General features: G+C 44.2%; 1 protein-coding gene across 3 annotated transcripts in view; it reads right to left on the bottom strand.

Annotated features, from left to right (window-relative positions):
* The window catches only part of LOC147896965 (uncharacterized), an 84,702-nt gene that overhangs the window by 52,112 nt on the left and 19,708 nt on the right, over window positions 1–12,882 (bottom strand). For all 3 annotated transcript variants that reach the window (XM_087381791.1, XM_087381792.1, XM_087381793.1), the window contains one exon: window positions 6,665–6,858. In XM_087381791.1, the coding sequence (XP_087237917.1) occupies window positions 6,665–6,858 (194 nt within the window). The remainder of the gene's footprint in view (window positions 1–6,664; window positions 6,859–12,882) is intronic.

Here is a 12,882-nt window from a genome sequence, read left to right on the forward strand (position 1 = left end):
ATTGCCTCCCGCACCGGAAAAGATACATTGGGATCAGAGTGATGCATAGTCACATGCCGTGATTGTTAGGAATAGTAGGAGGGTTGTTATACCTCACATTCGGCATTGCAAGACAGCCAAGCCTGCATGGGACACTTTGGCCAATCTATATCAGGTTCAGAATGAGGGCAAGGTTGCCTATCTTATGCAAGTAGCTCAATGGTGTGAAGACGAAGGGGATAGCATGGATGCCTATCTCACACTCATCAAGGACTTTAGAGAGCAGCTCATCATATTAATAAATTTGTACCAGATCCACAGGTTTTGTCCGTGACACTAAATGGGCTTCCTAGTCTTACTAGGGTTTTGCTAACGATTGAAGTTGGCAGCGATGGGTAACCCCAACCACGACTCCTCTGATCTGTTTGTTTCCTTGCTCTTGTAGGAGGAGTAGAGCCACTCCAATAGGGCTGCCTCCATCGACATAGACCCAGCCTTTGCCACACAACACAGAGGCAAAGGTAAGGGGGGCAAGAATTTCAGTGAGCCCAAGCCTTCTAGTACCTCATCTTCTTCTCTCTCGGCTGATGGAAAGAAGTAATCAAAGTGCTATAATTATTGCACGCCACCCACCCATGACATCTCTGAATGCCGGAGGTGCATAGCTTCAGAAAAGAAAAAACAGCATCAAGGTCCTGCACTTACAAATGCTCATGTTGCCCACGATCACTCTTGTAGGCAACAAACATGGCTCACGATGAGCAAGTGTTTTTTCTGACTTGCCAGTACAATTTGGAATTGCATGCTTCTGCTTTGTCGATTTCAGATTCTAAGTCGGCCTGGTATTTTGCCAATGGTTCTTCTAAGCACATTACCTCCCACAAATCTCTATTTCAATCCTTGAGTGATGCTCCACGCGGGGGCATTGTCACTTGTGCAAATAACGCATCTCTCCCGTGAAAAGGATCGAACAAATTGAAGTCAGTTCTATGTCAAGGGATGCAATGACTCTTTGGAAGTGTTATATGTTCCAAGTGTAAAAAAGAACCTGATTTTGATCTCAGCCATCTCCACAAATGGAGCTTTCAAGTTTTTTTTACAGTTATCATTTCACATACACGCTTGTGGCATGCGCATAGTCACATCAAAATGTGTTTGTCAAAACGTGATGAAATGTTTCGTCACGAACATTTTGAAACAAGACTAAATGATCTGCACAAAACGATGTTTCGCCCAAGTTGTGCAAAAAAATTAAACGTTTTTTTTCATGTTTTTTCAATGATTCAATGTTCATATATCTAGATTCTAGAATCCTTATGCTTTTGAATCCATAAAGATTGATTTATCTAAAGTTGAAACTTAAGAATCGAGACTGAAAGCTTGAAATAAATTTGAAGAATGTGTGGGGTGTTTTAAATTTCCTTTTTAGGTGTCTTCGCTTGTATTTCTCTTTGCTCACCCTGAACTTGAGTATAACATATCTTATGTGCCACTATCCTCGTATATATTAAGTATCCTTGTATATCGTTTGAGAACACGAAACAAAACTTGTTGAAACGACGAAACAGACGAAACGTTTCTTGTGACACTAGGCATGAGAGATTGGGACATCTCCATTCTAGCAATTTCGTGAAAATGCATTCCAAGGACATGGTGGTTGACGTCCCACCCATGCATGCATTTACCAAACGTGTATGTGAGGGCTGCTTGCAGGGCCAAATGCATCGGTTCTCATTTCCAAAAGATGGGACTGTTGGTGCATCCAAGAAGTTGTATCTCATACATAGTGGTGATGTATGTGGGCCAATGCAGACAGCATCACCTTGGAGGCTATTTACACTTTGTCATCTTTGTGGATTACTTCACTAGGCATACTTGGATTTATCCTTTGAACTCCAAGCTTGATGTTTTCTTTCATTTCAAGAACTTTCTTGCCATGGCTGAAAACGAGAGTGGAAACAAGCTCTTGACCCTCCCCACACTGACAGGGGGCTGAGTATATGTCCCATGAATTTTTAGATTTCTTAGCAGCCCGCGGCATAATACATCAGTACACAGTGCCATACACTCAGCAACAGAATGGAGCTGCAGAGTGGAAGAACAAGACGTTGATGTGGCCAAACGCATGCTTAAGGGGAAGTCTATGCCCAATAAATTTTGGTTGGAAGCAATGATATGTGCCACCTATGTGCTCAATTGAGAACCCACACAAGCATTGAAGACAGTCACTACTTATGAAGCATGGACAGGCTGGAAGCCTATGATCTCACACATGCTAGTATTTGGGTCCTTGGCATATACACATGTTCCCTCTCAGCTAAGGCATAAGGTGGAAGATAAGGCAATTAAATGCATTTTTATTGGATACAGCTCACAGAGCAAAGGATACAGGTAGTATCAGCAAACATAGGCAAGGTTATTGTTAGTAGAGATGTGAGAATGCAGATTTACCTTGGATGGACTGTAAAGAACAGCCATCAGTAGAAGCCTCTGATGTGTTTGATTCCTTGCTGCCCTTGCACCACAAATTCAAATGAGATTTTGTAGGGTACAGCTCCCAATGCTTCTAGCAGTTCACAACCTCCTCATGATGCCAATGTTCATCCTGACTTGCAGCCAATTGATGACTCTCAGGGACAGCAAGCAAGCTGAGCCCTTGGCTTCCCACACCAGAGGTGCTTAGATACAAATTCATAGCTATTTGCTTGATGTTGTAGATTGCAACTATTTGCAATGAAGAGCCCTTATGCCGTAAGGATGCATTGATAGTAGGGATGGATCGATGCCGTGACAGCTGAACTTGATTCCATGCAAATGGCACATGGGAGTTATGTGCCTTGCCAATAGGCAAGTGTGCCATAGGCACTAAATGGGTTTACAAGGTAAAGTGGAAATCTGATGGCAGCAGTGTAGACCACCAAAAAACCTCGCCTTGTTGCAAAAGGCCATGCACAGCAAGACAACATTGACTTTGAGGAGAACTTTTCTCCCACTTCACGCATCACGACCATTCGATGTGTCATAGCCATTGCATCTCACGAGCATTGGGAAATTTACCAACTTGACATTAAGTCAACTTTCCTTCACGGTGATCTACTTGAAGAAGTCTATGTCGACCAGTCTCCCGCTTTCGAGGTTGAAGGTTCTAAAAATCAGTGTTTCTGGCTGAAAAAGGCCCTTTATGGATTGAAGCGGGCATGGTATGCCAAAACACTTTCACATTTGTTATGCCTTGGATTCTAGAACAGCCCCACAGAGGCCACTCTTTATGTCCAGAAGAGTGAATCCAACTTTCTAAATTTAATTCTTTATGTGGATGGCATACTTATTGCTTTGCTAGATACACAGCAAATTGCAGCCTTCAAAGATGATTTGCAGAAATTATTTGCTATGACAGATATAGGCAGGCTGCATTACTATCTCGGCATCCAATTTTCCAGTTTTGAGGGGGGTATAATGATAAGCCAATCCATTGGATAGCACTTACAAAGCTTTTAGTTCGAGGATTCTAAGCCGGTTTCTACACCATTAGAGCCTAGCTCCTTTTTCTCCTCTAAGGATGGGAGTGAACCATTTGATGCTACCCTTTATCAATAGGCTATGGGCTGCCTTATCTATTTATGTCACACTAGGCCTAATTTGCAATATGAGTCTCTCAGTTAAGCAAGTTCATGCACAAGCCTAGTACACAGCATTGGTAGGTAGTGAAACATGTCTTCCGATTACTTGAAAGGCATGCAAAGTGTGGAACTGCTATATGATGATAAGTCTTCCCTGGTTATGCATGCTTTCACGGACAGTGATTGGGCTGGTTGTTTTGACATCTGTGTGTCTCACAGATGTGGCAAGTATTTCAAGCCTAGCTCTTCATGCATTTTCTTGGTTCAGCAAGAAGCAACCTACAATTGCTACTTCGAGTTGTGAAGCTGGGTACAAGGCAACTTTCACATCCACTATAGAGTGTGTTTGGCTTCGCAAGTCACTTGCAGATTTTGATATCATCCAGGTCACTTCCACCATGATCTACACTGACAGCTAGAGAGCTTTGTCCGTTACGTAATCCTATCTTTCATGCGCATACCAAGCACATTGAAGTGCACTATCGTTATGTTCAAGAGCAACTGTTAGCTAGAGATTTACAGTTGTCCTATGTTCCCATGGAGGATAAACCCAAGGCTGAAGCTTTTCAGCAAGCTATACACTTGGTACCATTTCTTACATGATTCTACTTCCTTGTACTATCATAGGCTGCTATATCCATCATAGGCAAATATGTGCAACCATTCAGTATACTTGAAATGTATCCAGGATACATCAACCATATCATGGAGAGAGGATATTGACACTTAGCCCTAGTATGGCCTTGTAGGCTAGTTAAAACACTTAGTCTTGAGACACTAGTCCTATTGGGACACCTAGTACTCTTGGGACATTTTAGTCCTAAGTTGACTTTGGTTGACTTTGGGCCTTATATTGGCCATCTCTTGTACTTTCACATCATCCATTTGCAAGTACACTTCAGTTCCTTCAAATTGCTGTTCCTTCTTGCATTAAAGCTTTCTTCCATTGCTCCCCACATCCGACAAATATGAGTCCACTCATGCTAATATATGGATTCCATCCTAGGGCCCCATGGTACTTGGCTTACAAGATGTCAAGGTTGCTACTTTTGTTGATTGGTTATTACAACAACATGCATGTTATAGTTTGCAAGGGAAAGCATAAAAGTGCTCAAGATATAGTACAATTTTATGCTAATCAGGACAGGTCACCTCAAGTTCTCTCGAAGGACCAACAAAATCCCCAAAAATTCTCAAGTAATGCAAATTGGTCAAGTCTATAAAATATCTTCATGCTTTTGTGGATCCTCAAAAAGGTCAATGTGGAGGCCTACAGCCTTCTTTTACCTGATGGCATTTGAGTGCATCCCTTCTTTCATGTTAGTAGATCGAAAGAAAAGCTAGGTACAAGAGATAATTTAGTCTTTGTGAATGAACTTGTATGACTTAAGGATCTAACTACTTATGTCCCACATGAACCAGAATGTCTTTTGGATTATAGTGACAAACATCTTAGGAACAAATTATTCAAACTGAAGATTACGTGGAAGGATCACTCAGAAGACGATAGTACTTTAAAAAGTGTTGGTTCTCTTCGATGCCAATATATCTAGATGAATCCAGGAACATGCCCAAACTAGTAGAGACTAAAATGAAGTTGTATAGTCTTCACAAGTAGTTGTAGCTTGAATGAAGAGAATGTGGAGTACTTTTTTATTAGCCTTCTCCTTTAGTGCTAACCTTTGCCACGCTTCAACTCCGGAGTGCCAACAGAAACTTTGTATGAAGACCTATAGATGGATGCTCGAGTATGTGAGGGTGTGTGGATCTGTATGTGTGAGAGCATATGTTTATACTATGGTCTACAACCACTGTTGGGCATTGATGACGTCAGTGGGGATGTCATAGTAGCTAGTCCCTGCTATGCGTGATGAGTTTATGGTTTCAGCCTTATGAGTGACTATCATGAGATTGGAACTGCACTGTGTGGTGTTTTTAGAGGAACGAGCATCCAAGCAAAAATGCTTAGTTCATCTAGCTAATAGGGCACCGCACCGCTTAAGATAGAAAGAATTAAACACAATACTAGCAGGTCGCAACATGAACGAAAAATTCACAAGGTAAAATTTGCATGTCCACTAATACGGTAGACGCATATATCTAGATGGATCCAAGAACATGCCCAAACTCAATCCTCTAATGATCAGAGTTCATGTGTCATCCCTTCTCTTAATAAGGTGATGAGAATGTTATGTCCACATTTGAACACAACATGGCTGGTGTTATGGAGGTTAGGTTAACCCAAGGTCATGTCACCTAACCATGGCACAGTTAGGACATCAGGTACCCTCGGAACAGTTAGGGCAGTCTTAGACTTGAGGCACCTAAGCCACCCTATGCCTATATAAGCATGAGCCTTGACTTATTTGGGACATTCTTGGGAGTGGGGCCTCTTGAGCTAGGATGGAGCCCATGTAGTCCTACGTCTCCCTAAAGAGATCTATGCCCGAATGGGGCTGCATAGTATACGATACCTAGGAGCACAATGGTTTGGGTTGCCTGACATCCAACTTGGAGGGGATCCTTGCAAGGATCTATGGTTGAGTGGTGATGCACTAGCCAACAGCATGTGTCCTTATGTTTGTATTCTAACCCTTTATGGTCTTGTAGGTAGCTTGAGGATAGAGATCAGCATTGTACCTCCAAGTTGCCTGAGGCCAAGAGGTGTTTCCATATCGAAGCTATGTGTATAGATCATACCAAAGTTCGTTCCAATCATACTTTATATCAACAGAGATGGCAAATCAACATTGGCATTGCACTTTAATATGAAACTGGCAAGTCAGCATGCTTGCAGTGGATCAACACTTGCGAATCTAAGTATTATGACATCAAGTGGAAAGACGAGCCTTGTAGATATATAATGCATTATTAGAATAAGAAAAGCGTAATTTAACCTTAGAATAAAGTACTTGTACAGCCATGTACTGAAATAGGAGAAAACAGGTGTGTCCTCTTTAACCTTTCTTACCTATGTAAGCAAATTTTGACTCTAACAAGCAAGCTGCAAATATTTTGGAAAAGAATGATGTATACATACGAAAAAACTGTTAGGAAATCCCTACTTGTATTAATTGTGTCAAAAGATCTTGGAAGCCAGCAGACACACTGTCTAATCCCTTTCCACTGCCCTTAGTTTCATGGCAAGTAGATGCCAGATATGCTCTTCTCTCCCTGATCACCTCATAGACAACATGGTCCAATTTCTTAACTGCATTATTGTATTGTACATTGTCGGGAGTTGGGAACCATTCTGGAACTGCAACCATAATTTTCATGTCAATTAAAGTGTGATAAAACTCATGCCCACATAAGGTCTAAACTCTGTACTGGAATATTGGAAAAAATGTTTGTTTATGCAAACAATTATATTGCAAATAAATTTCACCATGACCAAAGCATAAAGAGAGAATTCACAATGCTTCAAAAGTTGTGTATCAAGTGCCATAGCCCTTTTTGATCCTCCAGCTTGAAATCATCATAATGCCAAGCCCTGAAACATTCATCATCTCTCAGTTGTCACATTCCTGCGTTTGTTTCTTTTGGGCAGAAAATGAACTTCTATGAAGTAGGACCAAAATACATGAAACGAGGATAGAATCATGCAAGAAACCTCAAATAAATTAAATTGACCTAGGTGCAGAGCCGTGGAAGCTCCTCTTACAGCGAGGGCTTTTGAGGAACACCCCACGCACGGGGGGACATTGGCAGCCTTCACATCGATGGATCTTCTCAGAGGCCCCCCTTACAAGGAAGGGCTCCCCTCTAATGAGGAGTCTTCACACGGTATGGCAGAGACTGGCAGGGGGTCTCATCCGTGCTCCGCCCACATGCAGAGAGGAGTTTGAGCACCAACCCCTTATGTGGCACCCAGAGATCAGAGATCAGGAGGGCCGTATGCTCGGACAGTGGACTCACATTGGTTGGGCACAGTGGGACGGTGGTCCAGCAGGGTCCTTTGGCCGTTGGAGCAGACTACCTATGGAGATAGAGGCGAGGCTAGCGCATCTACGAGGGGCAGGGCAGCGGATGGGCGAGATTGACTTAGCCATTCCGGAGTCCTGGTGGGAAGGACTTCACGTTTGGAGAGATAGCAGATGGTTGGGGCAATTTTCCCGTGCTGGTGTTCCCTTGAGGATGTTGATGCAGTGCGGCAGCACGCACCCCAGCTTCTTCCATGTAGGACCTGGAGGCCTACTTCAGCCACTCACTAAGAGTGACCCCGAGATGGATGGGAGTCTTGATGGGATACACTGGCAGATGATGAGAGTTGGGGAAGGAGTGGTACATTGACCCTCCCAGTATTTCAAAGTAGGATGCCTCTAGATGGCGCCTTTGGCTGTGGGAGGGTAGACCTCTGAGGGAGGTCCAATGGGATCCGGGAGAGTGGTTTTGGCCCTCCAGGGGCGGCCCAGCTGAGCAGGTGGATGAGGTGCCCTTCTTTTCCTACACCACACGGATTGGCAGGAGGCTTCAGATGGACTCGTCGAGGTGGACCCCTTCAAGGGAGAGACATTGGGTGACCTAGAGAGTGCCCTACGATGTGCGCTCCAGGTTCTAGACGCGATTGTGGTCTAGCTTACGGCCGAGGAAGATCTCTTACTTCTTCTGGATGGCCGCCCACGGAGGCTCGCCCATCGGACCGTGGTTGGAGCAGATGCGAGTCAATGGGCAGTGCCATTGTTGCTCCGTTGGTGCCCTGGAGACTATCCCGCATTGCCTATGGAGCTGTTGTAGTGCAGCGAGGATCTGGATGGCAGCCCTCAAGATCATGACATGTATGTAGAGTCTTCATAGAGACTACACCTGGGGGATGGTGGCTTGGTTGACAGAGGGAGGACACGCATTTCAAATTGATGAGATCTCCCCAGCCTACTGGATACAGTCAGAGCATCCAGAGGATCGCACTCCATGAGGCAGTCCCCCCTGACAGTCTAGCTCCTCCTCATAAGGAGGACAGTGTCTGGGAGGTGGTAGCCAGATAAAGTAATAAAGTTACAAAGAACATATTTTGAAGAGTTACAGGTGATTCTTTTGCCACAGAAAGCAGGTCACAGATGCTTGTAGTATCTCAGCCTATGTGGAGCAGAGGAAGACATCCCAATTGCAAGTGGCTAAGGAACCTCATCTATTCTTGAGAAGAAACTCTGAGAAGCAAAGAATATTTAGTAAAGCATTTTATACTGAGGGGCTCCTTCCATCAATATGAGGCAGACTCTTCAACACAAGAAATAGGGTTGTCACTGCCTCCCTTAGGTGGAATCTTGGATTGTTAGGGATGATCTCAGCATGGTCAAGGCCACGGCTGATAAAGAGTCAGCTTAAGGATGGCCATTGTATACACTTGAGCGTGCACAAACTGAAGGATTTTCTTTGATATTGCTTACATAAACAGTTGGGAGAAGGGTTTACAAGGATGCATGCCAACCTTGATATGTCTTGTGAAACAGAAATCTTCACCTGCCAGCAGGTACTAGCAATATATCATTTTTCATCATCCTTCTTCTTGATGAGATGGCTAATGTAGCGGCTCATTCTAGCACCCACATACAAGATCATTGTATCAGAAAGGAGAGGTTCTGTGCACGAATAAGGATGGCTCAGAATGGCACAGAGGCACTAGAGAAGGCAGAGAAAGGCAGCAGCATGCAGGCAGCACATCCTCAGAAGAGAACGTGAAGGGTACAGCAGCACCAGGGTGTAGTAGAGGCACCAGGAGCATCAGAAATAGCCCTTAGCCATTGTGGAGAGCTCACCCAGTCAAGCAAATCACATAGGGCAGAAAGGATGCTGACCAAAAGCTCCTAGCTCCATTGAGAGGACCCCATTGTCCACTCTGTGTGGTTTGGGAGTGCATCCTTTGTTCCTATCTTTGGACATTCTTATTCGCCTTCTCTGATTAAGTATGGTGAGTATTCTATTACACTTCCCAGGAGACTATCAGAACGAGGTGCGCCACGACAAGATCACATCCCTTGAGGATATGGTTCATTTTGCAAAGATGTATGGCGACACCATTGTGTGGCAACAAGGGTACACCAAGTGGGTCGTTACAAAGGCCACCATAGAAATAACCATGCCAAGAGGCCCCATTGTGAGCTTCCCACATGAGCAACAACAAAGAGACTCAGGAGACTCATCGAAGAACAAGGAGCAGCCCTCTCAGACGGAGGGGGCAGGGGGGGGGTGGTTGTTTGCTGGGAGAGGCTGATGTCTTTGCAACAAGAGAGATAGTGCATTAAGAGTGATAAGCTGAGGGGTCTCCCTAGCTTTGAGAAAATCCCCGTCTGAATCTACTCCCTCATAGACTATTTGCTGGCTGGACTGAGTCAGCCAAGAAGTCACAACCACATATCCCCAAGTGATGTAAATCATTGTCCTTTCGAGAAAGTGTGCCTGCCAGATCCTCTGGGCCCCTCTGCACCCCCAAATAAAGTGTTCAATGGAGTCCAAGGCTGTATGCATGTATAATTCCGTGAGGTAGAAAGGTTTTTAAAATATAAGTAAATTAAATTGTTCTACTTCAGCATAATCAACTCACAGAACAGTTGTTTAAGAGCTTGAGGCTGCAAACTTCAAAGGGGGTTTCTCTTCCAGGAATACCTATTCAAGATAAAGTAATAAAGTTACAAAGAACATATTTTGAAGAGTTACAGGTCATTCTTTTGCGGCCGAAAGCAGGTCACAGATGCTTGTAGTATCTCAGCCTACATGGAGCAGAGGAAGACATCCCAAATGTAAGTGGCTGAGGAACCTCATCTATTCTCGAGAAGAAACTCTGAGAAGCAAAACATATTTAGTAAAGCATTTTATACTGAGGGGCTCCTTCCATCAATATGAGGCAGACTCTTCAACACAAGAAATAGGGTTGTCACTGCCTCCCTTAGGTGGAATCTTGGATTGTTAGGGATGATCTCAGCATGCTCAAGGCTGCGGCTGATAAAGAGTCAGCTTAAGGATGGCCATTGTATACACTTGAGCGTGCACAAACTGAAGGATTTTCTTTGATATTGCTTACATAAAGAGTTGGGAGAAGGGTTTACAAGTATGCATGTCAACCTTGATATGTCTTGTGAAACAGAAATCTTCACCTGCCACCAGGTACTAGCCCTTCCTCTTGATGAGATGGCTAATGTAGAGGCTCATTCTAGGACCCACATACAGGATCATTGTATCAGAAAGGAGAGGTTATGTGCACGAATAGGGACAGCTCAGAATGGCACAGAGGCACTAGAGAAGGCAGAGAAAGGCAGCAGCATGTGCCATGCAGCCAGCACACCTCTTCGCCTTTCTCCCTTCCCACAGCATTTTTGGAATGGACCGAGCTTTATTCTGTTCGAGTCAGGGCCCTATCGCCTCCGTAGGTTCTTGGAAAGCCTTCAAGAGGCTTCCAAAAGTTTGTCAACAGCAAATGGTTAGTCACCTCAGAGGATGTGCAGGGAGGATACTTCAGATTGATGCAGCCCTTCCCCTTGATTGGGTGGATACATATGACAGGCCCATTGTATGCTCCGTGTGGATGGGGCTTTCTTGAGGATAGGTACTCGTCTCCAGGTTATAGCTTTTTTTGGAGCACAGGAGGATGCCTTGGTTTTTTATGTACGGGCAGGTGGCAGGCTGGTTATGTCTTCAAAGGATATTCTTTTGGGCATGCCTTTTCAGGTTGTCAGGACCGTAGGCTTTTTTAATCAGGGCACGAACTTTGCATGGCATATTGATCCAAGCCCTCATCTTTCTCTTTCGGGTTCTTGGAGGTTGTGGCTCTTTGGAGAAGTCCCCATAAAGTTTCTTTAGTGGGACCCCGAAGAGTGGAAACGGATTGTTGCATGGAACCAAGAGAAGAGCCTTCCTTTTTTCGGTTACACGGTCAGTAATGCCAGGAAGTTTTAGATCAGTTGTAGAGGTTGGACATCTTCCAAGGCCCTTCATTGGGAGAGTTATCAGATTTTCGCTGATTTGCAGAGGGTCTTTTGAAGGAGGCTTTGGAGATCCCGAAGAAATAGAAAGGTCACTCTATTCTTTTGGCTTTCTACTCATGGAGGGATTGCAGTGAACAAGTGGAGGTCTAGATTTGGGGCAGACCCCACTTGTCCTAGGTGCTCATCTACTGATGAGTCGTTTCATCATTGTCTATGGGACTTCAGGCACGCGAGAACCATTTAAATGGGAATTGCCAGGGTCTTCTATACTTTTTCTCCTTCTCGTTTCTTCACGATGTAGAGATCAGTGGCTTGGCTCTCCCTATCAAGCCAACTTCTGAGTGGCGGGATGCTTCTTGGGTCATATCGATTCGACATCACCTAGACTTGCTCTCTGGAGGATGTGCCTATCTCCCGCTATAGACTAGTACATGATGATGGGGATACCACTTGGGAGATATTGGCTGGCATCACAGCTTAGCAGATTTGGAGGGCCAGACGCACAGAGGCCTTAGATGGATTCACAAGTCCATCCTTGCACACCCTGGCCAGTATTTGGGCTGACACTGTTCACACACTGATGGCCAGTTGGGCGAGCACGCAGGGTTCTTCCCGGGCTGCCTCAACAAGGAGGGTTATATTCCTTAGGGAATGGAGGGGTTCCCCTTTTTCGTAGAGGCTATAGCAGGGTTGAGGTGGCACGTTCAGCCTCAACCTTGGTTTCTTTCCAGGTCATTTTGAGTTTTTTAGTTCCCTATTTTGGGGGGTTTTCGTTATGCACAGCATGATGTATTTCCGCTTTGAGCTTGCTCACGCGGATATTTTTCATACTTAATAGAAATCTATTTCATGAAAAAAAAAATCTTGAGTTAATGAAACAATACGTTCTATGGACATACTAACACGATTGTGGATGCACTATGGACATACTAGCATTGATTTTGGACTCAATCTAGGGAATTTTACCACTGTAAAGCCTCATGTAGACCAGTGTTTTCTGCTGCTCCAGCTCGTTGGAAGTATTTCTTAGACCTTCAATGGATTCTAAAGAGTCACAACTACTCCAAAGTCCGCTAGTTGAATTTTGAGACGTGTTTCCATCTAAGTTACCTTATGGTCATCCACCTTAGAGGAATGTAGAACATAAGATAGAGCTTCTTCCAAGAGCTTAACCGGCACTTTTCAAACAACCATATAGGCTGAGCCTTAAGAACCAAGGGAGGACCAATCATTTTGGTGTGAACACGAATACATGAAAGTATAATGTGTATATGCATGGACTATAAAGGTCTACGTAAAGTAAACATTTAAAACAAATATCCTTTATCTCGGATGAATGGCCTCATAGATCGTTTGCATGGTGT

The sequence above is a fragment of the Dipteris shenzhenensis genome, chromosome 11, assembly GCF_047967505.1.
Source record: "Dipteris shenzhenensis isolate YYH24624 ecotype China chromosome 11, Dip_SZ_1.0, whole genome shotgun sequence".
Lineage (NCBI taxonomy): Eukaryota > Viridiplantae > Streptophyta > Polypodiopsida > Gleicheniales > Dipteridaceae > Dipteris > Dipteris shenzhenensis.